This window comes from Haliotis rufescens, unplaced genomic scaffold, assembly GCF_023055435.1.
Source record: "Haliotis rufescens isolate VD_foot unplaced genomic scaffold, xgHalRufe1.0.p SCAF_72, whole genome shotgun sequence".
Lineage (NCBI taxonomy): Eukaryota > Metazoa > Mollusca > Gastropoda > Lepetellida > Haliotidae > Haliotis > Haliotis rufescens.
The window spans coordinates 1770657-1797213 of record NW_025964364.1 but is presented as its reverse complement, the minus strand read 5'-3'; the positions used below and the strand labels follow the sequence as shown (position 1 = coordinate 1797213).

The window sequence follows — 26557 nt, the reverse complement described above, 5'->3', positions numbered from 1 at the left end:
AGGATGGATGGTATATCATTCTTTCATCATACAGTATACAGTTACAAAACAATAATTACAAGACAGCATATTGACCAGATTAAACAGAAACATGGTGGATGACGTGTATATTTGAAACAGGACCAATCAAGCGATAAGCTAGGCCTAGGCTGTGCAGTTGATATAAAAGCAAGAGACAGACGGACTGACAACTAATTGCAACTGATATATGTATAAACCAATCATCGTCTGCCAGATCACTAAAACCTGAAATAAGATTAAAATTATTAATTATACATTTATTTACACGATACAATATCACTAAATTAACCCCTGTTATACTAGCACCCTCTAGATTCAAGAAAGTATCGAATATGGGCTTGCAACAACTAGGTGATTGTAGACAACCCACGTCTACAAAGAAAAATACCAAATGGTAGGTAAAATGTTTCAAGGTAAACCCTTTGTTCCCAAAGATACAAAATAATTAAAACCACACGGTGACATTGACAACGACTGCAGATCCAACCTGATTTAAACCAATGCATTTCGTTTGGAAAGAATTCAGTAGATTTGGCCTATTTCATATCTAATATTCATCGTTAATTTAAGTGAGGGAGTGTGTATGGTTTTACGCCGCTTTAAGCAATATTCCAGCAATATCATGGCGGGGGACACAGTAATGGGCTTCAGACATGGTACCCATGTTGGGAATCGAACACGGGTCTTCTGACGAGCGAACGCTTTAACCACTAGGCTACCCGACCGCCCCGTTAATGTTAGTCTCCCTCATGATACAGGATTGTTTCGTAACTATCTGTGATCATAGATCTGTATATAGGCTAAAACAAAGAAATCTAGCTGGGACATGTTATATATTATATATAAGATTTGGCGATCGAAACTGATGGGGCAACTGTACACTCATCACTAACCCCGAGGAACTCGAAGGAAAACTTCGTAAATTCTGCACCCAAATATGAAGATCAGAGAGCCGACAAGATGCAATCTCAGGCTGCAGGATATCACAAAATCACCATCAAACCGCTTGGTTTCCCTTGAAAAGACACTTAAGTGACATCGGCAGGGCCATTGTCATTGTTCGGGAGAAACAGTTTAAATCGGCAAATGACATGCTCAACGCTTAGTTTAAATACAATGCAACATGGTGTATCACGCCCTACACAACATAAAGTTATTATTGACACTGGTGGCATCACTGCCTTCACTTGCCAACACAGTTCGACACAATACCGCCGTCTTCCACACCCATTGCACAAGAAAAATGGTAGCGCACAATCTCATTTCGGGTTTCATTTCTAACTATCATTGTTGAAAATGAGTGTTCCCATTCCAGGGACTACGTCATTCGAAACAGCCTCCTTCTCCCTGAAGTATTTGCTCGGATTCATTACCATTGCAGTTCTTCGTCTCTTGCCTATGAACTTTGATATTACTCTCCATTGATTTGCGATTGACGTTGTTGGCGTGTGTATAAATTAATAATCAGCCAATTCATGTCACGCCATATCATGTATTCCTACGCCGGGAACATTTATCAATCTCGTCATATTTGACAGCTTTGATTTATATAATCGTTAATGATCAAACATGTTTTTTGTGTTGAATTTAATTACAAGGATTGCCTGTGTACTCAGGCTACGCGGATGCACACCGTTTGCACACCTTTTTTCGATTCACGCCTCAATGAACCGAAAAATACAGTCAATCACTAAATACAGAAACGTCCAGCCAAATATCCACTTTGAGCAGGGAACAAAACAACTATTTATGTACTGTTTTCTGTAGTGTGAGGAACCATTATCAGTTCCACTGAAACGCCAGTATCTGATTACTTTCGGTGCACACATACAACGTATTTCCATCATGGCAGATGCCATAAGGATACTGTAGTCCATCCTGTGACGTCAGCAAGTCCCTGACAAACTTCCCTGCTGGTGTCAGTAGTATCACCTTGTGTGTCGGGTAGTCCACCACCAGGATGTGTCCTGTGCTGGTAGTTGTGATGCCTCGTGGTTCTCTCAGTCTCCTCTCTCCTGTAGGGGTGTAGGTGAACACAACATCTCCCTCTGGTGTGATACAGTAGACAGAATCTAAGCCAGCATCTGACACCAGGATGTTGCCCCTGCCTGAAGCACAGAGGAAGCTGGGGTTACATATCAGGTTCTCCCCAGAGTTGAATGTACTGACCGACCTCATCACTCTCCCCGATACATCCAGGATATCAACACAGGAAAGATCCTCACAACCTGCTGCAAATGTTGAAGGACTCAAGGCTGTCAGACCTCTGTACTTCTTCTTTGTTGTGACACGTGACTGTATTACAAGGTCAGGGGTCACCCGTACTATTACAATCTCATTGTGTGACCAGAATGATACAGCCACCTGGTTGTCCCTGACCCTCGTCACAGTGTGTGGAGCACTTGAGAAATCTAGTTTACTGTGTCGTGGTTTGTCCTTTTTAGTGAAGAAGGATTTCAAACTGTGATTATTATAATCGGTAACCACCAGTGTCTCTACGCCGTGCACAAACAGGACTGTGACATCAGCTGGCTCAGGGGTTTCCTTATCGCCATGTATTCTGATATCAATCGTATCACGTAAGACAAGCTGACACTCAGTGTCATATGTCAAGTGTTCAATTCTACCAAGTATGATATCCTTGTCGAATTTCAGTGCGTCATACTGCTTCACAAATCTGATTTTGGATTCGAGCACATTGCATTCAAGATTGACATCTGCCTTCACCACTGCCTCGATAGTTCCTGTGAAAGTGACATCCCTGTCTGTTGCCTCTTTGATCGCCCCTGACCGACACATCTGGTAAATGTCAAACATGTCAGTCTGACTCCCAGACTTCAACACCTGGGTAATGTACTCTATGTGTTGCTGATACATCTGCATGTCTATTTCCCCTGACTTTATCCGCCCCCTCAGTGGCCCAGACTGCTTCTCTGTCATCTGATTCAGCTCCTCCAGCAGCTGTTTCTCCTTCTGTTTAATCACGTCCATGGCTTTCTGTTTCACCTGCTTGATCTCAAACTCTGCTGTTGCCTTCTGCAGATTGATCCGCTCAGTCTGTCGTTGATAATCCCGCCTTGTTCTCTCTAACTGTCTGCATATCTTGTCTTTGTTGTCTTCCAAGGCAGATCTCATGTCAGTCATCATCGACTTCATTGTAACCACAGACTCACACATCTTGTGGGATATGATACAACACGTCTGACAGATGGCTGTGTTGCAATCTTTACAGCAGAAATTCACCAGCTCATTGTGCTCCTCACAAAGAATCTTTCCTTTCCCTGTCGCCTTGATATCTTCACCATGTTCCTGAATGACATGATTGCGGGACACTGGTACTGACGTGTGTATATCTGAACACCTGGTACATAGAATGACGTCACAGTCTTGGCAGAGTGAAGTAGCCTCTGTTCTGTCTCCCAGTTGTGTACAGGATGCACATAGCTTCTCACTGCCATCTGCAACATTGTTCACTCCATATAATATGCTGAGAACAAAATCAGGAATGCTTACAATAGTTAAACATAACATGAATTTGTCACCAGTTCGTAATGTTTAATAATATGTTGATAATTAAAATTGAAAATTTTCGTTGCATTAGTTCAGATGACACCAATGAATGAATGAATTTATATAACTAACTTATGTAAACTATGTACAGCATTTCAAAATTTGCGAGGCCAGTATCTGTTGCCATTTTAACGGATTCTCACCTTCATCAGTTACTTTCTCAGAGCCAAACGTTTCCAGAAGTCCCTGTATGATGAAACTGGGCTTGATCTGTTTCACCCACTCCTCCACTGGTCTGTCAGGTTGGGGAACTCGGGTCATCTGACGACAGTAGGGACACGGGATGGACTTGGCTCTGATGGCGTCTTGTCTGGTCTTCAGGAATTTCCCCAGGCATCCCTTACAGAAGGTGTGGCCACAGGTCAGAGTACAGGGGTCTTTGTATCTCTCCTTACATGTGGAACAGGTCAAGACGTTCTCATTCAGACTCTCCAGCTTTCTGGCGGCAGCCATCTGAAACAAAGGAACAGATGCTGTTTAAAATCATTCATGTATTTTAGGGACTGGTAACTGAGTGTACATACATTTTGTATTGTGTGATGTGCAGATTTGGAAATACTGAATATCTGATAGTAATGGCAATATAGTTATTGACAGCAGTGACCAAACATAATGCATGCATCTCAATATTGTACTCTGAACAAGTGACTTGAACATGTTAAAAGTAACGCCGGTTCCTCTGTACTGTCCGTCCTGCACGTAGTGCGTGAATGAATGAGTGAGCTGGGGTTTACGCTGCTTTGAACTGTATTTCAGTTAACAATTTGGGTGGCATTCTCGAAGTTGGTGAGTAAAAAAGAAAACACTTTATTGATAGCAACTTCTGCATTTAGCGACGTTTCGATGTAGTGTATATTATTCCAGTTACATCTGGGCGTGTAAGCTTAATGTGGGAGGAAAGCCCGAAGTGACGCATGTCCATGACGTTCACCACTTTGGTGAAACCCACGAACATTGGCATGCTGCTGACAAAACTAGAAACATAACCGGGGCGAACCAGGAATCGAACCCGCAATCTCTACGTTTCTTTGTGGCAAAGAGACAACTCTTCAGTCTTCACAGCGAATTGCGCTTGCGCGGGTAACTGAGCCACCTGTGGCCCCTGATATTGTTCGAATGGCAGCACATACAATTAGAAGTTCAAAGTCACTCTCATCACCGTCACTGCTAATTTCAGTAACAACTTTATATCCACTGATGTCACTGATATTAATTCTAATCTTTCAATATCAGTTTCTATAATGTATCAGCTCTGACTCTTCATTTCAATTTTTAACTACCCTATTTGACGAAATAAGCGCCCAGGGTGCTCTCAGAATTAGAACTAGGGGGCGCTTATAAGAATATTATTTTGGTGGGAAAAAAAACAGATAAATTTCGTGGTTTATGATGACAGACTGAAATGTTGATGTACAAGTGAGTACGACAGATATATTTTACCAGAATTTAACTGCCCATAATTGAAGGTGCATATAACACACGAGTGCGTATTATACGCGAATAAATAAGTCTTGTGTACATTGATCAATTGGAAGGGGTGCTAATTGGGATTGTTCACTAGCCAATATATGAGCAAATCCCGGCGTGGGCGCTTATTTGAGCTGGGCGCTTATTACGTCAAATACGGTAGTGATTTTGTTCTTTCATTAGACAAAAACAAAAAATACAATGATCGAATTGAATCAATTAACAGAATAATAGTCGATTGCAAAATTGGTTGAAAATGTAGTGAACATTGTGATTGAATTATTACATATATTATTATTAATAATAATCCACTTAAATGTAGCGCATAACTCAACACGCAGTGTATGAACGAAGCGCATGAGGAAGGTTTCAGTGTAGTGAATGAAGGCAAGCTTGAAAAGGTGATTCTGTAATCGGCGCTTAAAGATGTGGAAAGTTGGAGAAACCGTTTGTCCAAGTGGAAGACTGTTCCACTCACTTGCTGTGGAAAGATAACAGCACGGAGGCATGTTTGGGTCTGATACTGTAAGTTTTAAGTGATTGGTTTAATATTAGGCAAAAAATGTGAGGAAGACATTTTTGAAGCACTCCACTCTACATCCCATGTTTGTTTAGTGAAAATGTCTATCAAATACAAAGAAATTTAACAGTCAATAATTTCATTTTTAAAGTGCAAAATATGACACTGACTTTTTAAAAATATAAATATTTATCAGAAAATATTTTCATCGGGAGAGAGAAACACTGGTCATTAGGTTAGTATCATGTTACAGAATACACCTAAACAGTTCTCGAGCATGTTGGCCTCATGACATCAGTCTAGCTGCATAGTACTCTCAAATCGTATTTAAACAGCATGAATTGTTGACATAATCAACAGTAAGAGCTACTTTATTGAAAGACTTTACAGACTTACACATTTGCTAGATACTCTTCAGACTTTTCACAACCGGAAGGCTCTAAAACTACATGCTGCTCTATTCCATATATTTTCATTTTTCATTTTGTTTCCATAAAACTAAAAACAATTACATTACATAATGGTCAACTTTTTATGTGAAAAAAATAGAACTGTCATTTTTCCGTATCCCACACAACTCTATATAGATGTGATACCTTTGTGCGATCCCCGTGTTTAGCCGTGTCAAACTTTCATGACCCACCCCACCATCATATGACCAATGGAATCTGTTTTGTCGAGTAATCACCAAGACTGTTGACGTGTATAGTCTTGCAATCTAAACTGAAAGTAACTCCATTTCGACCTGGGTCAGAGTAGATTACCAGCACTCGATGTGACTAAACTGACCAGTTTCACACAGTGGGACCTCTCCAGTTTGAGGAACGATTGTATGTTCTAGCAGAATGCTACATATCTCTCCCACCTGTATTTCCTTCTTGTGTAACAGTGTGGTGTAGTGACGCAATGCGGGCTGGGACAAGTTTGGTGATACGCTCGGGAACAAGTCAAAACAGCCATACGTCAAACCGGAAAAAATCGAAACGGCCAAATCAAATGTAATTCTTATCATGCACATACAAATAATACCTATATTAATACTAATATTACAAAAAACTGAGAAATGCGCTGGTATACTCTGACCCGAACAAAAACACATTTAATAACCTGTGCTGATATGTATTACAAACACTCACTCCACTCTCACTCACTCATTGAAATAATCAACTCACTATCACACTACTCTCACTCACTCAATGAAATAATCCACTCACTCTCATATTTCTCTCATTCACTCACTCATTGAAATAATCCACTCACTCTCACACAACTCTCACTCACTCACTCATACAAATAATCTACTCACTCTCACATTTCTCTCATTCACTCATTGAATTAATCCTCTCACTCTCACACTACTCTCACTCACTCACTCATTGAAATAATCCACTCACTCTCACACTCCTCTCACTCAGTCACTCATTGAAATAATCCACTCACTCTCACACTACTCTCACTCACTCACTCATTGACATAATCAACTCACTCTCACACTACTCTCACTCACTCACTCATTGACATAATCCACTCACTCTCACACTACTCTCATTCACCCACTCATTGACATAATCAACTCACTCTCACACTACTCTCATTCACTCACTCATTGACATAATCCACTCACTCTCACACTACTCTCATTCACTCACTCATTGAAATAATCAACTCACTCTCACACTACTCTTATCACTCACTCATTGACATAATCCACTCACTCTCACACTACTCTCATTCACTCACTCGTTGACATAATCAACTCACTCTCACACTACTCTCATACACTCACTCATTGAAATAATCAACTCACTCTCACACTACTCTCATTCACTCACTCATTGACATAATCCACTCACTCTCACACTACTCTCATTCACTCTACTCATTGAAATAATCCACTCACTCTCACACTACTCTCATACACTCACTCATTGAAATAATCCACTCACTCTCACACTACTCTCATACACTCACTCATTGAAATAATCCACTCACTTAAGATCCCACCGCATATAGTTCCTACACAACGACGGTTGTTTTAAATGACATGTTATTTTGTTAACAGAATTAGATATACACTTTGATTAGGAGACAAAAAGTAAACGGAAAGAATATAGTCCTAACGACCGATTTAGGAAAACGTTTGTCGAAATGATCAAAGGCTTATTATCATTTAACTAAAGCATTTATCCATGACATAAGCTTATGACATAAAAACATGTATGTCATACCCCAATTACATAAGTATGCAAATTAGATATGCAAATTAGATAACCGGAAGTGGGACATTTTTCGCCGGTGCACGTGAGTAGGTGTTTACAAACAACATGGATACCTTTGATGTTGGAGACAATGTTTTAATAGATGAAAGGGGAAGTGCTACAGTGATATCCGTGTTGACAAATGGATATTACTGGTTGCAGGTTGATGGTACTTTTTTTTCTCAGCGAAGGAATATGCCATAAATGAGTTAAGAGGTTGTTTATTTTGGTTTACACGGCTATGGAAAACATGTATCACTACGCACGATCTATACGTAAGATTTCGACAAGTTGCTGATGTTATTGTTAATGCAATTATTCCTTAATAGGGAAGCAAAAATGATAAATAGAATTCATCACTCTTTTTTTTTAATATGGGAAATATCAACCTCGTCCCGTTAATCGGTATTTGCCTCGCCAAAGGCTCGGCAAATACCGATTAACTAAGACTCGGTTGATATTTCCAATATTAAAAAACACTCGTGATGAATCCTCTATTTACCCTGTAGCTATGACATATATATGAATCAGAATCTAGAATCACTTATTTGCCATTACTTTAAGATGCTAATGCTGATTGTGTTATATATTGACTGTCCGCCAGTCATGAGCATTTTGTACTTGAGAATTGACTTTCACTTTCCACGTTTACAGTTTGGCCCTCACTCTATGAAAGTCAATTCTTATAATTTTTATATCACTCTTTCATACCCCGAGGGATGTAGCACTAGATCTATAGTGTGACTTAATAGTTTACGCTGACAGCTATACAACAGCCAGCTGTGTCGCGGAATACAAAAGTGCCCCTAATAAGAGAGGTGATACTTACACAAGTATTCAAATAATACAACACATGCATTCAAATCATTGGGTGAGAATGGTCGATTAGGAACTACCTCAGTAAGCCAGTCACAATGACAGCATGTCGTAATATATTTACATCAAGCACAAGAAGAACAAGACGTCAAAATGGCCGACACGATAAACGTGACGGGAGATATTTTCTAAAGAACCTGTTGTGGTTATGTGTGCTAAACAGCATTGATCAGTTGGCCGATCATTGAAAGGGGATTATAAAGACGTGTCAGATAGATACTTTCGTTTATTCATAGATTGCCGTAGACTGTAACTGTTAGACTCGACACGATACTACGATAGTGGATATGTTCTGCGTTTTGTTCTCAAGAATAGATCATAGCAAGGATATTCGTGAACGATCATGCAGTCAAAGTTTCTGAGCTGAGTTCAAGATTAGAGGATCTAAATGATCAGAAAGAACATTTTTATTTGTATTCATGCAAAAGAATTTTGCACAGTTTTCCCCAGAAATGTGGAAGTAATCATGAATGTCAAATGGTGTCGTTCTTATGCTTCTGAAGATCAGTTTCGCGGTCATGTGACAGGCCTCTCCTGCTATAGAAATACCGTGTGTGGATATTAACGATACGGATACACAAGCTCTTCTGTTATAATGTCATTCTCAAACTTATCGATGCTAAAGTCTCTATAGTCACTTGGATTGAATACAAAGTATCAGAGACATTGATGATATAATGTCAAATGATTTGCAGCCATGCTTGTAAACGTAAACACCACACACCTGGAAACAACTAGACCTCATTGGCATATTTATCGGATCGTAATACCACGTTTAGCGTATTTAGTTATCACATTAATGTCACTGTCTGGCATCTGACAATGGTGGTCTGTAATGTCTCCATGTCTAATAGCCTGTGTGGGGGGGGACGTGTGTAGGTGGGAGTAGCACCGACTCGCATAATGCGTCTTTCTCCAAATATTTATCCGATTCCGATCAAAGATAATAATATCATTATGATTTAACACATGTTATATTTCGGATAACACTTTCTTAGTAAAGTACAGATTCTAGTCCTTTTTTAGTTGAGTCCCGTCCGGGATTCGAACCCACACTTGCCAGAGTTAGGCACGTAATCGCCAGCACACAATGTCAGCGATCTAACCCACTCAGCTACCGATGCTTCTACAATAATGAAAGTCCGACAACTGGTAGTCTAGATCACGTACTTTGAGTACCCATCTGACAAGTGTAATTTGGCACGGCTCCCATGGCCGAAAGCTATGAATACACAATGCCATTTAGAAAGTGGTCACATGTAACACATGTTATATTTGGGATAACACTTTCTTAGTAAGATACTTATATACATCACGCATGCATCAGTATCGGTATAGGTACTAAATGAACATAGTAGAAGAAACCGTATGAAAGGCAAAAGTGTACGTTATATATATTGTACGAAGGCCAATGAGTCATGTAATCTGTATGAAGCTGACCACCCGATCCCCTTAGTCGCCTATCACGGCAACCAGGTCCAGCGTATGTGTTACCTTCACACACACACGTGCCACAGAGTTATGTAATCTGTATGAAGCTGACCACCCGATCCCCTTAGTCGCCTATCACGGCCACCAGGTCCAGTGTATGTATCACGTATGTGTTCACACACACACGTGCCACAGAGTTATGTAATCTGTATGAAGCTGACCACCCGATCCCCTTAGACGCCTATCACGGCCACCAGGTCCAGTGTATGTGTTACCTTCACACCCACGTGTGCCATAGAGTCATGTAATGTATATTATGTACTTCAGATTGGACATGCTTATGCCTTCGGTGGCTTCACACAGCGTGGGTATATCAGTTACACTATTACAAGTGACAAAGTCCTGTATACAGAGATATACCTTTGACACGACCATAGACGCCCGAACACCAGCCCCGCCTGAAAGTAGCGTGAATAACCATGTATAGAAACCGGCACGTATTGAAAATTACTTAACGCACGCGTCATTATGTATAATGTTCATAGTAAGAGAATAAGCACACGTCGTATCAACCACTGACGGCGACAATGTCTCGGAACTGAATACAAGCTGCGTGTATCTGACGTGGAATCTATATACAACAACCAGCAGTGATACAACCATTGTTTATATCGAGTATACCTTCATCTAGTGTTGTCTTCGTGTGTGAGGCAGATCATCACAGTCGTACGACCTTGGGATTATATGGTAATTAAGTCACAAGAGAACTGATATGGTAATTAGTGCATCGAGGTGCCGTGTGCACATGTAAGAATTTCTTTTCCGGACAATTCATGTCGAGGGCGCATGTATCCTTTCTTCCAGACCGTGTCAAGGGTAAATTAATTGTAAGTTTTTTAAGTGTTGACTTTACAACGCCTGAACAGAGTGCAGTTTGCGAGTACCCGGTTTACGTTGTTGCATCGTGAACGAATGAAATTGGTTTCTGACCAATACCAATAATCTTATAATAAATTTTGTTCACAGTTTGAATTATAGACAAATTCAAAGCCATCCAGACACAACATTAATTTGGTTTGTTCTAAAAGGAGTGCTTGGTTAGAATCCATTGGTAATAACGTCGGCTCACTCCCATTATGACTGCTGAAGAAAAGAAAGGGATAAAATGAGCCTACTTCATAAATAATGGACCGCTCCAGTCACCATCTGTACTCAGACCATATGTACATTGACGATGTCTAATTAGAGATGATGTTATTTGCAATGCGTTATTTGTTCTTATATTCTTTATTTCCAGAGTGAATACCTTACCGGAAAACATGTTAGGTTCAGAAACTTTGGGATATAAAATGAAACAAATTTTATTAAAAGGTACATTTAAAACTTCTAAAAATAGCAGCCGGGATAATACTAGGCATCCAATTTTAAGGTCTACGGTAACAATATGGCTGCCAAAGCAGCCATGTTTCTGATGGGCATTCTTGGAAACACCAGATAAGTGTGGTGTCAGGACTGTTTCATAATTTGCTGACCCACCTCACCACATTTTTTTACCCTACCCCTACCAATAATATATATGACCATTCTCGAGCATAACTTCATGAGCAACCCCATCCGCTTCAATTTCACACTCCCCTATCAGAAATGACCAGTCGGTAATGTCCCGCGTTTTATTGTTTAAATGTTTCTAAATTGCACCACGACCATTTCAACATTTTACGTACATACACTCCTTATAGTTTAGGACGAGAAATTAATTGAAAATCATAACTCAAATATATGTCATTATAAGTGTACTGAATAATCACTACACGAACACTCTTTTGTAATATACGTTCAGTAGTGCTTGCTTCCCACTCTTGTTGGAGATCATATAGAACGTGTATTCATCTTTGAAAAAAAAGTGATAGGGTCCCATCTCCAGGAATACTCGGCAAACGCATCGACCGGCAGGCATTACAAGGGTTTATGCTTTTTACACAGAGCCAGACACAACCTAATGTAATATACATTCACAGGGTTTATTGTTCAACCTTGTTGGCAGCCATGTTGGAGTCCAGAAATACGCCGTAAAAATACTCTGTAAAGAATATCACATACTATTGTTATATGCAGAAGAAGCAGAATATTATTTGATTAATGTGTCAAAATTTGCTCTGATATAAGATCAGATACAAATGTAAAAAAATTATCATACATATATGCAAAAACAAACACAAAATAGGACGACTTACATTAAGTGGGATAGCTTTCAGATGGGTGTAGTGAGCTTGTAACCGGATAATGTTACGTTTATACATTTTGCAAAGTGTTGCGGCAACATATTGTGACAATAGATGGTTAATTATAACATGGTCAACTCTATCTAGAGGCTGCATATAATTTGATGACGCTTGTGTTTAATCGTGAAGGCTTCAATCTAAGAAAAGCTTGACTGTCCAATATCCAGAAATACTCGTTACGTCTACTACCACCATGCTAGGTTTCATGCTTTAAATAACAGATCGCGACTGAGGGATGGACTAAATGATCGCCACTGAGGGATAGACTTATAATGATCTCTTCAATAAGACAATGTCTCACTTTTACACAACACACTAATTAAAAAGTCTAGACATGGAATATCCATTCTGTATTCTCCATTATAAGATGATCATGCTAGAATGGCGATATGGGACACTGGATATAATACACGAGGGTGGTAGAACATAAGGTCATCAGTTTTTAACACTTTTACGTGCTCACGTTCGTTCCCCAACCAACACCCCCGGGTACCCAGATGACAGGAGTCAAACCTGTGTCCAGTTTAACATTCCATCTGCGAGGCCAACTTTGAAATCTGTTTCAAATATTCACCATCCCCACCTGCCGAACAACTGATTGACCCCACTTATTGCATCCCGGTCTGCATTGTAGGGATAACTATGTCTTCAATCGCAGGAGTCCATACATGGTGTGTAATTAGGGACTGGTCATTTATAATGGGTCCAGTGACCTTGCTGTTGGAATGTTAAATGGGCCAGTTTGACACAGGATTGACTCTTATCATCCGGGTACCCGGGGGTGTTCATTGGGGAAAGAACGTGAGCACGTAATTGAACGGCCATGTAAAATGAGAGGGGGGAGGGGGATTTTGTTCAATATTAATTTGAACATTATTTAGGGAGAGAGTATTTATTATTGGGTGGGGAGGGGACATGAAACATAGTTCTTTGATCAGAACCACCTGAAACCCACTATAATAAATAACCAGTCCCTTATCTTAAATGGATATTTGAGTTTGAGGTAAAGCTTCTGAAATATCGAAGCTATTATGGAGCTCGATAGTCACATTTTGTCATTACACAAAGGCATTGAAAAAGTTTCATTGTCATGTCACATAAAGCCACAAGGTTGCGCTGAACTCAGTATATCATGTGACCACCCCGGGCAGCAATCACGGCTCCGTATCTCCTCGGCACTGACTGGATAATTGTACGAATTCTGTCATGCGGAATTCTGCGCCATTCTGCTTGTAACGCGTTGGCCAGTTGTGGGAGTGTCTGCGGCGTGTTCTGACGTCGACGTACACGTCGATCGAGTTGATCTCTCATAGGTGTTCGATTGGGTTGAGATCTCGACGGCCAGGGCAATTCGTTGAAGTTGGCATTATGAAGGTTATCTACCGTGACACTAGCTGTGTGCGGTTGAGCGTTGTCCTGTTAAAACATCTCCCTCTGGCGGTCAATGATTGGAAGAAGGTGAGGTTGAAAAATTTGATTCATGTAGTGAATTACTGTCAACTGTCCCTGAACCACAACCAAGACAGATCTCGTGGTATAGTATATGCTGTCTCGGCATTTTCGAACTTGAAAAATGTTGACAATTGAATGACAAATTATTGGCTTATGCTTGCCTATTCAAGCCACTACCACGAGTAACGAATGCCATAACCTGCACTTGCATTTTGCTTTACTGTTTTCCTTCATGACATTTTTGAACAATTGAAAACAATGCCATTTAAGACATTGCAAATCGACTGTGGCTACCGTTTGTCGAATATCAGGCCACCAACATTTTCCAATAACATATATCCAATTTATATTCCGGATTTTTTGTGTAGTCAGGTTCAATGAATTACATACTACCTGTGCGTTTCGTTTTTTGAAGAGTGTATCTGCCCAAAAAACTAATCTAGTATTTAATATACCTGTGAACACTTAAGACAAACTACTCAATAAACTAATAGCTCTATAGTTATCTTTGACTAATCTTGAGCCTTTTTATGTAACGGGAAAATAACACCTGTATGACAATCTTTGGAAAAACACCACTATCAAAGATACAATTGAAATTTATCTCAACACGCTGGACAATGTCAGTTAAAGCAAATTTCAGGTATTCTGGAGAATATTGTCGATACCAGGTGATGTAGAGTTTTTGAGGGATTAATACTGTCAATGATTTCATCTTTAGTGATTGGTCCATCCAAGATGTCACGGGAGATTTCCTCGCTTTTCTGTTGTTAATGGTTCGGCTTCGACGTTTAAGAAATCACTATCTTCTTCAATTGTAGGTTGATTAAATAAATGTTCAAAGTATTCCACCCATTCTTTTGAATCTCTGGCATTATAGTTACTTTTCGTATTCTGAAAGCCCTTGATCTTCTGCCAGACAGTATGTTGACTGTTTTCCGCAGCGCATTTTACCAGAAGCGTTGTCATAGTTACAGGTAGATGTAGTGAGTCACATCGAGGCACAACCTCAAAATCACATATATGATAAAACAAATGTCAGATGAGCATACAACATAATCTATGGTACTACAACCATTAGGGCTGACATAAGTATACTCTCCTATTTGGTTTTCCGCACCTAATCTACCATTCACTATGTGAATGTCTAATACTAAACACAACTCAAGTCGGCTTCTTCCATACATGTTGACTACGTTTACAACCAAGTCATTGTACAGCAACTGGAACTGGATAGATGCTCTGTAAATTCGGATGGGGTAAGTTAATTTCTCAAAATCAGTCACCGCTAGTTGTTAAGTGTCTGGACATACAGATAGTCAAATGATTAATGAATCGTACTATTCAGAAGTGGCAGAGTTTAGAAAGTCAGTTTGCTGTTCACTTTTACTGAGCATCAATGTTGATATTTGATACACAGACCATGACTCTTATTATCCTTGATTATCTCAAATTCCCAGAACGTTCGCCAGAATACACGGGACATCCCTGTATCCTCCATCTTCTCTCTCAGCTGTACAGTACAGTACCATGATTCCCAGGACGTTCACCAGAATAAACGGGACATTCCAGTAGCCTCCAGCTTCTCTCTCAGCTGTACAGTAAAGTACCATGATTCTCAGGACGTTCACCAGAATACACGGGGCATTCCTGGATCCTCCAGCTTCTCTTTCAGCTGTACAGTACAGTACCATGATTCCCAGGGCGTTCACCAGAATACACGGGACATTCCTGTATCCTCCAGCTTCTCTCTCAGCTGTACAGTACAGTACCATGATTCCCAGGACGTTCACCAGAATACACGGGACATCCCTGTATCCTCCAGCTTCTCTCTCAGCTGTACAGTACAGTACCATGATTCCCAGGACGTTCACCAGAATACACGGGACATTCCTGTATCCTCCATCTTCTTTCTCAGCTGTACAGTACAGTAGCATGATTCCCAGGATGTTCACCAGAATACACGGGACATCCCTGTATCCTCCAGCTTCTCTCTCAGCTGTACAGTACAGTACCATGATTCCCAGGACGTTCACCAGAATACACGGGACATCCCTGTATTCTCCAGCTTCTCTCTCAGCTGTACAGTACAGTACCATGATTCCCAGGACGATCACCAGAATACACGGGACATCCCTGTATCCTCCAGCTTCTCTCTCAGCTGTACAGTACAGAACCATGAGGAACACAGCATGTGACGATACATACACCATCAACATTGATATTTCACTCAAATTAGAAAGGTTTACAGGTAACCTTTTATCATTTCATAATAAGTAAATTTCCGTTGTGTTCATTGTAATTCCCGTATCATGATTAGTTGAATGGGTCACATGTTATGGCATTCATTTCCAAACGGATGTAAAGCATGAAGCCACGTCCATCGAGGCGGACTACTTTTATCACGATTGAATGTTTGGGAATCCCAATTACAGAGGAGGGGATTCCCCTTCTGCCCCCGTGTCACATCAAGCAGTTATCAGGCCAAGTAACATTCTTGTGCTAATTATCGGTATCAAACATACCAACAACAAAATGCAAATCACATGATGTCTTGTCTTGTTTCCATAGTTACCGTATTTACCATGCTCAGTCCAGAAAGAATCGTCTGCATCATCGTGATTACAAAGCAACAATATGACTGACTTCATTTACGGAAGTTTTGATTAGGCGATTCAAAGTTTGTATTTCGGTTGTTACCTGGAGAAAATGCCATGTTTTGTCCCGGATCTTAATATTAAGATTTCTGGAGGATTTGATCTGGAAGAAATAGACTATTTTCTCGAGATTCCAGCTTCAACTACTCCCAAAACTGCAACTCAAGAAACTGCAATGGCGTAACAAAACAAAACTTCTATGCTAGTGTTGCAGCCATGAGATAGTAATATTAGGGTGTTATGCACATAAGCTACAGGCTACGGGTTGTGAGGTACTATCAGTTTATTCCAGGGTAGTGTAATGATAATAAACAAACAATATAAATCAAATCAAATCACACGTGGTGAACATATCATCATGATGAACAAAAATATGCATATCAATAATCATATACACGTTTAACACATTAAATACAGCACACAAGCGACTTTAAATGATCACATATTCATATGTGATGAACACGATGTCTGTTGACATGAAGACTAAACAGGGCTATAATCATGAAACAGACTATAGAGTCTGCACACAGAAACCTACCCTGTGACACGGGAGTGTGTCCACGCACCCAGTCGCCGGACAGCAAACATGTACAGGAATCTTATATAAGGGATAATACATTGAGCAAATGTATTTCTTGACAACTAGATTATATATATATATATAAAAACGGGCTACCGTTATGCTTACTGAAACATATATACATAATTGTGACCACCACTGTGAAATTCTACAGTATTACCAACAATACAGGATCGATGGTATATCATTCTTTCATCATACAGTATACAGTTACAAAACAATAATTACAAGACAGCATATTGACCAGATTAAACAGAAAACAAACCATACGCACATTCATACGGGTTAAATGGCAGATTGTGTATATATATTTACACTCGGTTGATCATGAACATATTTAAATTGATTGTATGCAAGGATTTATATTAGACTTTAATCTACAGTTTTATATAACAATTAAAATGTATAATAACTAACCTTTGAGTTGTACAATATTCAAGCTGGTGTACAATCTTCATGCAGTGATAGTGTGGCTAGTCAGTAACATGGCGGATGACATGTATATTTGAAACAGGACCAATCAAGCGAGAAGCTAGGCCTGGGCTTTTGCTACGACACCAAAGACAATGACATGAAAATAGATCAACCCAAATACCCTTATACCTTAAATGTGACTAGCCCTGTGACACAGAACTGTGCAGTTGATATAAAAGCAAGAGACAGACGGACTGACAACTAATTGCAACTGATATATGTATAAACCAATCATTGTCTGCCAGATCACTCAAACCTGAAATAAGATTAAAATGATTGATTATACATTTATTTACATGATATAATATCACTAAATTAACCCCTGTTACACTAGCACCCTCTAGATTCAAGAAATTATCGAATATGGACTTGCAACAACTAGGTGATTGTAGACAACCCACGTCTACAAAGAAAAATACCAAATCGTAGGTAAAATGTTTCAAGGTAAACCCTTTGTTCCCAAATGATACAAAATAATTAAAACCACACGGTGATATTGACTACGACTGCAGATCCAACCTGATTTAAACCAATGCATTTCGTTTGGAAAGAATTCAGTAGATTTGGCCTATTTCATATCTAATATTCATCGTTAATTTAAGTGAGGGAGTGTGTATGATTTTACGCCGCTTTTAGCAATATTCCAGCAATATCATGGCGGGGGACACCAGTAATGGGCTTCCGACATAGTACCCATGTTGGGAATCGAACACGGGTCTTCGGCGTGACGAGCGAACGCTTTAACCACTAGGCTACCCGACTTCCCGGTTAATGTAACTCTCCCTCATGATACAGGATTTTTTCGTAACTATCTGTGATCATAGATCTGTATGTAGGCTAAAACACAGAAATCTAGCTGGGACATGTTATATATAATATATAAGATTGGGCGATCGAAACTGATGGGGCAACTGTACACTCATCACTAACCCCGAGGAACTCGAAGGAAAACTTCGTAAATTCTGTACCCAAATATGCAGATCAGAGGGCCAACAAGTTGCAATCTCAGGCTGCAGTATATCACAAAAACACCATCAAACCGCTTGGTATGCCTTGAAAAGACACTTAAGTGACATCGGCAGGGCCATTGTCATTGTTCGGGAGAAACAGTTTAAATCGGCAAATGACATGCTCAACGCTTAGTTTAAATACAATGCAACATGGTGTATCACGCCCTACACAACACAAAGATATCATTGACACTGGTGACATATCTGCCTTCACTTGCCCACACAGTTCGACACAATACTGCCGTCTTCATTGCACAAGAAAATGGCATGGCACAATCTCATTTCGGGTTTCATTTCTAACTCTCATTGTTGAAACTGGGTTCCAATTCTAGGGAAACTAATGTTTGAATGTCATTCGAAACAACCTTCTTCTCCTTCTATTTGCTCTGATTCATTGCCATTGCAGTTCTTTGTCTCTTGCCTTCATTGAGTCTATGAACTTTGACGTTACTCTCCGTTGATTGACGTTGTTGGCGTGTGTATAAATTAATAATCAGCCAATTCATGTCACGCCATATCATGTATTCCTACGCCGGGATAATTTATCAATTTCGTCATATTTGACAGCTTTGATTTATATAGTTGTTAATGATCAAACATGTTTTTGTGTTGAATTTAATTACAAAGATTGCCTGTGTACTCAGGCTACGCGGATGCACACAGTTTGCACATCTTTTTTCGATTCACACCTCAATGAACCAAATATCCACTTTGAGCAGGGATAAAAGCAACTATTTATGTACTGTTTTCTGTAGTGTCAGGAACCATTATCAGTTCCACTGAAACGCCAGTATCTGATTACGTTGTGTGCACACATACAACGTATTACCATCATGACGGATGCCATATGGATACGCTATTTCATCCTGTGACGTCAGCAGGTCTCTGACAAACTCCCCTGCTGCTGTCATTAGTATCACCTTGTGTGTCGAGTAGTCTGCCACCAGGATGTGTCCTGTGCTGGTAGTTGTGATACCTACTGGTCCCCCCAGTCCCCTCTCTCCTGTATGGGTGTAGGTGAACACAACATCTCCCTCTGGTGTGATACAGTAGACAGAGTCTGTGCCAGCATCTGACACCAGGACGTCGCCCCTGTCTGTAGCACAGAGGTAGCAGGGCTTACATATCAGGTTCTTCCCAGAGTTGAATCTACTGACCGACCTCATCACTCTCCCCGATACATCCAGGATATCAACACAAGGAGGATCCTCACAACCTGCTGCAAATGTTGAAGGACTCGAGGCTGTCAGACCTCTGTACTTCTTCTTTGTTGTGACACGTGACTGTAATACAAGGTCAGGGGTCACCCGTACTATTACAATCTCATTGTGTGACCAGAATGATACAGCCACCTTGTTGTCCCTAACCCTCGTCACAGAGTGTGGAGCACTTGAGAAATCTAGTTTACTGTGTCGTGGTTTGTCCTTTTTAGTGTAGAAGGATTTCAAACTCTTATTATTATAGTCGGTGACCACCAGTGTCTCTACGCCGTGCACAACCAGGACTGTGACATCAGCTGGATCAGGGGTTTCCTTATCACCATGTATTCTGATATCAATCGTATCACGTAAGACAAGCTGACACTCAGTGTCATATGTCAAGTGTTCAATTCTACCAAGTATGATATCCTTGTCGAATTTCTGTGCGTCATACTGCTTCACAAATCTGATTTTGGATTCGAGCACATCGGTTTCAAGATTGACATCTGCCTTCACCACTGCCTCGATAGTTCCTGACTGACACATCTGGTAAATGTCAAAAATGTCAGTTTCACTCCCAGACTTCAACACCTGGGTGATGTACTCTATGTGTTGTTGATACATCTGCATGTTTATTTCCCCTGACTTTATCCGCCCCCTCAGTTGGCCAGACTGCTTCGCTGTCATCTGATTCAGCTTCTCCAGCAGCTGTTTCTCCTTCTGTTTAATCACGTCCACGGCTTCCTGTGTCACCTGCTTGATCTCTAACACTGTGGTTGCCTTCTGCAGATTGATCCGCTCAGTCTGTCGTTGATGATCCATTACATCCAGCCTTGTTCTCTCTAACTGTCTGCATATCTTGTCTTTGTTGTCTTCCAAGGCAGACCTCATCTCGGACATCATCGACTTCATTGTAACCACAGACTCACACCTCCTGTGGGATATGATACAGCACGTCTGACAGATGGATGTGTTGCAATCTTTACAGCAGAAATTCACCAGCTCATTGTGCTCCTTACAAAGAATCTTCCCTTTCCCTGTCGCCTTGATATCTTCACCAAGTTCCTGAATGACATGATGGCGGGTCACTGGTAATGACGTGTGTATATTTGAACACCTGGTACATAGAACGACGTCACAGTCTTGGCAGAGTGAAGTAGCCTCCGTTCTGTCTCCCAGTTGTGTACAGGATGCACATAGCTTCTCACTGCCACCTGCAACATTGTTCACTACATATAATATGCTGAGAACAAAAGCAGGAATGCTTACAATAGTTAAACATAACATGAATTGGTCATCAGTCCGCAATATTTTGATAATTCAATTCGAAAATGTTCTTTGCATTAGTTCAGACGACACCAATGAATGAATGAACTTATGTAACTAACTTAAGTAAACTATGTACAGCATTTCAAAATTTGCGAGGCCAGTATCTGTTGCCATTTGAACGGATTCTCACCTTCATCAGTTACTTTCTCAGAGCCAAACGTGTCCAGAAGTCCCTGTATGATGAAACTGGGCTTGATCTGTTTCACCCACTCCTCCACTGGTCTGTCAGGCCTGGGAACTCGGGTCATCTGACGACAGTAGGGACACGGGATAGACTTGGCTCTGATGGCGTCTTGTCTGGTCTTCAGGAATTCCCCCAGGCAGCCCTTACAGAAGGTGTGTCCACAGGTCAGAGTACAGGGGTCTTTGTATCCCTCCGTACATATGGAACAGGTCAAGAAGTTCTCATTCAGACTCTCCAGCTTTCTGGCGGCAGCCATCTGAAACAAAGGAACAGATGATGTTTAAAAGCATTCATGTATTTTAAGGGACTGGTAATTGAATATTAATACATTTTGTATTGTGTGACGTGCAGCTTTGGAAATACTGAATATCTGATAGTAATGACAATATAGCTATTGACAGCAGTGACCAAACTTATAAACCTATTCATTTGGATCGCTATTAAGTAAGAGACTTCTTTCTATAGGCATTAAGACCGATTGTGAGGTTTTACTTTCCAGTCGGGTTAAATCCCATAAACAGGGACGTTGTAATGTCCCTGGGATTTTATATAATATCCCAGGGATTTTATATACAGTCCGTTTGACTCAAAATGAGAACGATGAATTGCAAAATAACTCGAAATCCAGAAAAGGGTATGAAACATCAATACGGTACTTGACTATGAATACTCTATACCCAACAATATCTGAATTTTGTTTAATTTAAGACCCATGACGGATGAAGTTCTTTAAGAAACTATCATGTAATTTTGTATAGAAATGTGTGGAAGGAACAGCGCAAGCACGGTCTGCACGTGCTACAAAGTGACCGTGTTCATTCAATGACAAGATGCGCTACTCCGCAGATGTTAAACAGTTGATGTTGAATGTGTATGATTTCTTTAGAAGTGAAGCAGAAAGAGCAAAGCCTTTTTATGCAATTGATACATTCTTGAAACGAGCTTCAAAAGCTCTTGGTATGTCCCCTCAGAAACTTAAAAATGTTGTTAGTCGACGAGATACAAATAGTCAGGCCAAGGAGGTAGGGAACATGTCAAAACCACGCAAGGTTGATAAATTAGACAGTTTTCAGAGGGATCAAGTCAGACGTGCCATTGTCAAACTGCACTCAGAAAATAAGTACCTGTCCCTCAGAATTTTGAAGAAACACCTTGAAACTGACCATGATTTACGTGTTACAAAGTACAAAATATGGCAGCTGTTGCATACATTTGGTTACAAATGCAAAAAGATAACTGGAGAAAATAGGTCTGTGTTGTGTGAACGGTCTGACATTGTTCGTCTCCGAAATCATTACCTTCGTCCCATCAAGCAGAAACGTGAAGAAGGATATGAGCCCATCTTCTTAGATTAGACATGGGTAAATGCGTCACACACAGCCAGCAGTCAGTGGGTACCCAGTGGTGACTGTAAGGAGTCTGGTAGAAAGTTACCAGTGGGAAAGGGTGAAAGACTCATAGTTCTCCATGCTGGTTCTGCTAGTCAGGGTTTTCTCCCAGACTGTGACCTCGTTTTTAGAGCCAAGGCCAAAGACAACAGGGACTACCACACAGAAATGAACGGCAATGTATTTCTGGAGTGGGTGAAAGATAAATTAGTCCCTGCTTTGCCTACCAAGTCTCTCATTGTCATGGACAATGCACCGTATCATAGTGTGCAGGATCCAGAAAGCAAGACTCCAACCTCTAATAACCGTAAAGGAGACATGGTTACTTGGCTGCAACGGAGGAACATTACCTTTCCTTCTCGAGCGACGAAACCACAGCTCTATGAAATCATCAAAACTATGAAACCTGACCCCGTGTATAAAGTTGACAGTTACATCAAGGGTCAGGGTCACGCTGTCTTACGACTGCCACCTTATCACTGCGACCTGAATCCAATCGAGTTGGTATGGGGCATCGTCAAGGGTGACGTTGGAAGATTGAACACAACGTTCAAATTACGAGACGTTGAACAACTCGTAAAGGAATCCCTTGGTCGGGTAACAGTAGAAACATGGAGGCGTTGTGTGGCCACAGTCGTTGACGAGATAGAGCCACGTTATTGGTCACGAGATGGACTACGGCCAGCAACAGTCCAACCTATAATAGTGGCAGTCGGTGCAGGCACCAGCAGTTCCGACGACGAGATCTATGGCATGAGCGAGTCAGATTGCGACTGAAATTATCATGAGACGGCCCCTCTGTCCCCTACCACAGAACTGCAGTACATGCGTGCTTGCGCTGTGCCTTCCACGGTTTGTCCCCCCTACGTGTCATGTACACATTTCTATACAAAATTAGATGATAGTTTCTTAAAGAACTTCATCCGTCATGGGTCTTAAAATAAAAAAAATTCAGATGTTGTTGGGTACAGGGTATTCATGGTCAAGTACTGTATTGATGTTTCATACACTTTTCTGGATTTCGAGTTATTTTGCAATTCATCGTTCTCATTTTGAGTCAAACGGACTGCAATGTCCTACGTATTTTATTAATATAACTTCCGTTCAGATTGTAACATGTAATGAAATGTAAAATCAAATGACAAATGTTTTGGGTTTTTTTTATATTCCCGAGGATCGAACTCGAAACCTTCATATCCGTAGCCCAGTGAGTGTACCACGAGGCTACAGAGGTGTTGATGAGCTTCTCTGGTTTTTAGAATGTCCTTTTCAAGATCCGTACGCCAGCAAGAGATATTTTACGCGCGTTTCCTAAGGTTCACAGAAAGTATGTTCGAAACATAAAAATGTTGATAAATGGTGTTTTAAGTTTCTTTTTTCGGTTTATAAGTATGGAAAAACACTTTCCCTCGGTTTTGGTAGACAGAGCACGCCCTGGGGATCTCCCCAGGGCATGCTCTGTCTACCAAAACCTCGTGAGCGTGTTTTCTCCAATACATAATGCATGCATCTCCATATTCAACACTGAACAAGTGACTTGAACATGTTAAAAGTAACGCGGGTTCCTCTGTACTGCCCGTCCTGCGCGTAGTGCGTTAATGAGTTAGTGAGTTGGGGTTCACGCTGCTTTGAACTGTATATCAGTTAACAGTTTGGGTGGCATTCTCGAAGTTGGTGAGTAAAAAAGAAAACACTTTATTGATAGCAACTTCTGTTTATTGCATTTAGCGACGTTTCGATGTAGATTCTTACACCGTTATCAAGCTGGAGTGTATATTATTCCAGTTACATCTGGGCGTGTAAGCTTAATGTGGGAGGAAAACCCGAAGTGACGCATGTCCAAGACGTTCACCACTTTGGTGAAACCCACGAACATTGGCATGCTGCTGACAAACCTAGACACATAACCGGGGCGAACCAGGATTCGAACCCGCAATCTCTACGTTTCTGGTGTGGCAAAGGGACACAACTCTTCAGTCTTCACAGCGAATTGCGCCGGCCCGGGTAACAGAGCCACCTGTGGCCCCTGATATTGTTCGAATGGCAGCGCATACAATTAGAAGTTCAAAGTCACTCTCATCACCGTCACTGCTAATTTCAGTAACAACTTTATATCCACCGATGTCACTGATATTAATTCTAATCTTTCAATATCAGTTTCTATAATGTATCAGCTCTGACTCTTCATTTCAATTTTTAACTACCCTATTTGACGAAATAAGCGCCCAGGGTGCTCTCAAAATTAGAACTAGGGGGCACTTTTGGTTGGGGAAAAAAACAGATAAATTTCGTGGTTTATGATGACAGACTGAAATGTTGATGTACGAGTCAGTACGACAGATATATGTTATCAGAATTTAACTGCCCATAATTGAAGGTGCATATAACACACGAGTACGTATTATACGCGAATAAATAAGTCTTGTGTACATTGATCAATCGGAAGGGGTGCTAATTGGGATTGTTCACTTGCCAATACATGAGCAAATCCCGGCGTGGGCGCTTATTTGAGCTGGGCGCTTATTACGTCAAATACGATAGTGATTTTGTTCTTTCATTAGACAAAAACAAATAATACAATGATCGAATTGAATCAATTAACAGAATAATAGTCGATTGCAAAATTGGTTGAAAATGTAGTGAACATTGTGATTGAATTATTACATATATTATTATTAATAATACTCCACTTAAATGTAGCGCATAACTCCACACGCAGTGTATGAACGAAGCGCACGAGAAGGGTTTCAGTGTAGTGAATGAAGGCAAGCTTGAAAAGGTGAGTCTGTAATCGGCGCTTAAAGATGTGGAAAGTTGGAGAAACCGTTTGTCCAAGTGGAAGACTGTTCCACTCACATGCTGTGGAAACATAACAGCACAGAGGCTTGTTTGGGTCTGATACTGTAAGTTTTAAGTGATTGGTTTAATATTAGGCAAAAAATGTGAAGCACCCCACACTACATCCCATGTTTGTTTAGTGAAAATGTCTATCAAATACAAAGAAAATTTAACGGTAAATAATTTCATTTTTAAAATGCAAAATATGACACTGACTTTTTAAAAATATAAATATTTATCAGAAAATATTTTCATCGGGAGAGAGAAACACTGGTCATTAGGTTAGTATCATGTTACAGAATACACCCAAGCAGTTCTCGAGCATGTTGGCCTCATGACATCAGTCTAGCTGCATAGTACTTTCAAATCGTATTTAAACAGCATGAATTGTTGACATAATCAACAGTAAGAGCTACTTTATTTAAAGACTTTACAGACTTACACATTTGCTAGATACTCTTCAGACTTTTCACAATGGGAAGGCTCTAAAATTACATGCTGCTCTATTCCATATATTTTCTTTTTTCATTTTGTTTCCATAAAACTAAAAACAATTACATTACATAATGGTCAAATTGATATTTTTTAAGTAAAAAAATAGAACTGTCATTTTTCCGTATCCCACACAACTCTATTAAGATGTGATACCTTTGTGCGATCGCCGTGTTTAGCCGTGTCAAACTTTCATGACCCACCCCACTATCAAGTGCCGAATGGAATCTGTTTTGTTGAGTAATCATCGACACTGGTTGACGTGTATAGTCTTGCAATCTAAACCGAAAGTAACTCCATTTCGACCTGGGTCAGAGTACATTACCTGCACTCGATGTGAGTAATCTGACCAGTTTCACACAGTGGGAAATTATTTCTGAAACACAATGGACCTCTACAGTTTGAGGAACTATTTAATGTTCTGCAGAATGCTACATATCTCTGTCTCCCTGTAGTGTAACACTTCAACTTACCTTGTGTTCCGACACCCGTCTCTCCACCCGCGACAGTAAGACGTAGTGACGCAATG

At 40.4% G+C, this 26557-nt stretch overlaps 1 protein-coding gene across 3 annotated transcripts; it reads right to left on the bottom strand.

Moving 5' to 3' along the window:
• Positions 1-1418: 1418 nt before the first annotated feature.
• Positions 1419-26557, bottom strand: LOC124116820. 3 transcript variants are annotated; one of them, XM_048388507.1, is made up of 3 exons: positions 26502-26557; positions 21257-21566; positions 1419-3479 (listed from the first exon to the last, which is right to left on the bottom strand). In XM_048388507.1, the coding sequence occupies exons 2-3, from the start codon at positions 21564-21566 to the stop codon at positions 1804-1806; spliced, it is 1986 nt and encodes a 661-aa protein (XP_048244464.1). In that variant the 5' UTR covers positions 26502-26557; the 3' UTR covers positions 1419-1803. The 3 variants fall into 3 exon arrangements, with proteins under 3 accessions (XP_048244464.1, XP_048244463.1, XP_048244465.1); XM_048388506.1 differs by lacking the exons at positions 21257-21566; positions 26502-26557 and adding an exon at positions 3735-4075; XM_048388508.1 differs by lacking the exons at positions 1419-3479; positions 26502-26557 and adding an exon at positions 16454-21011.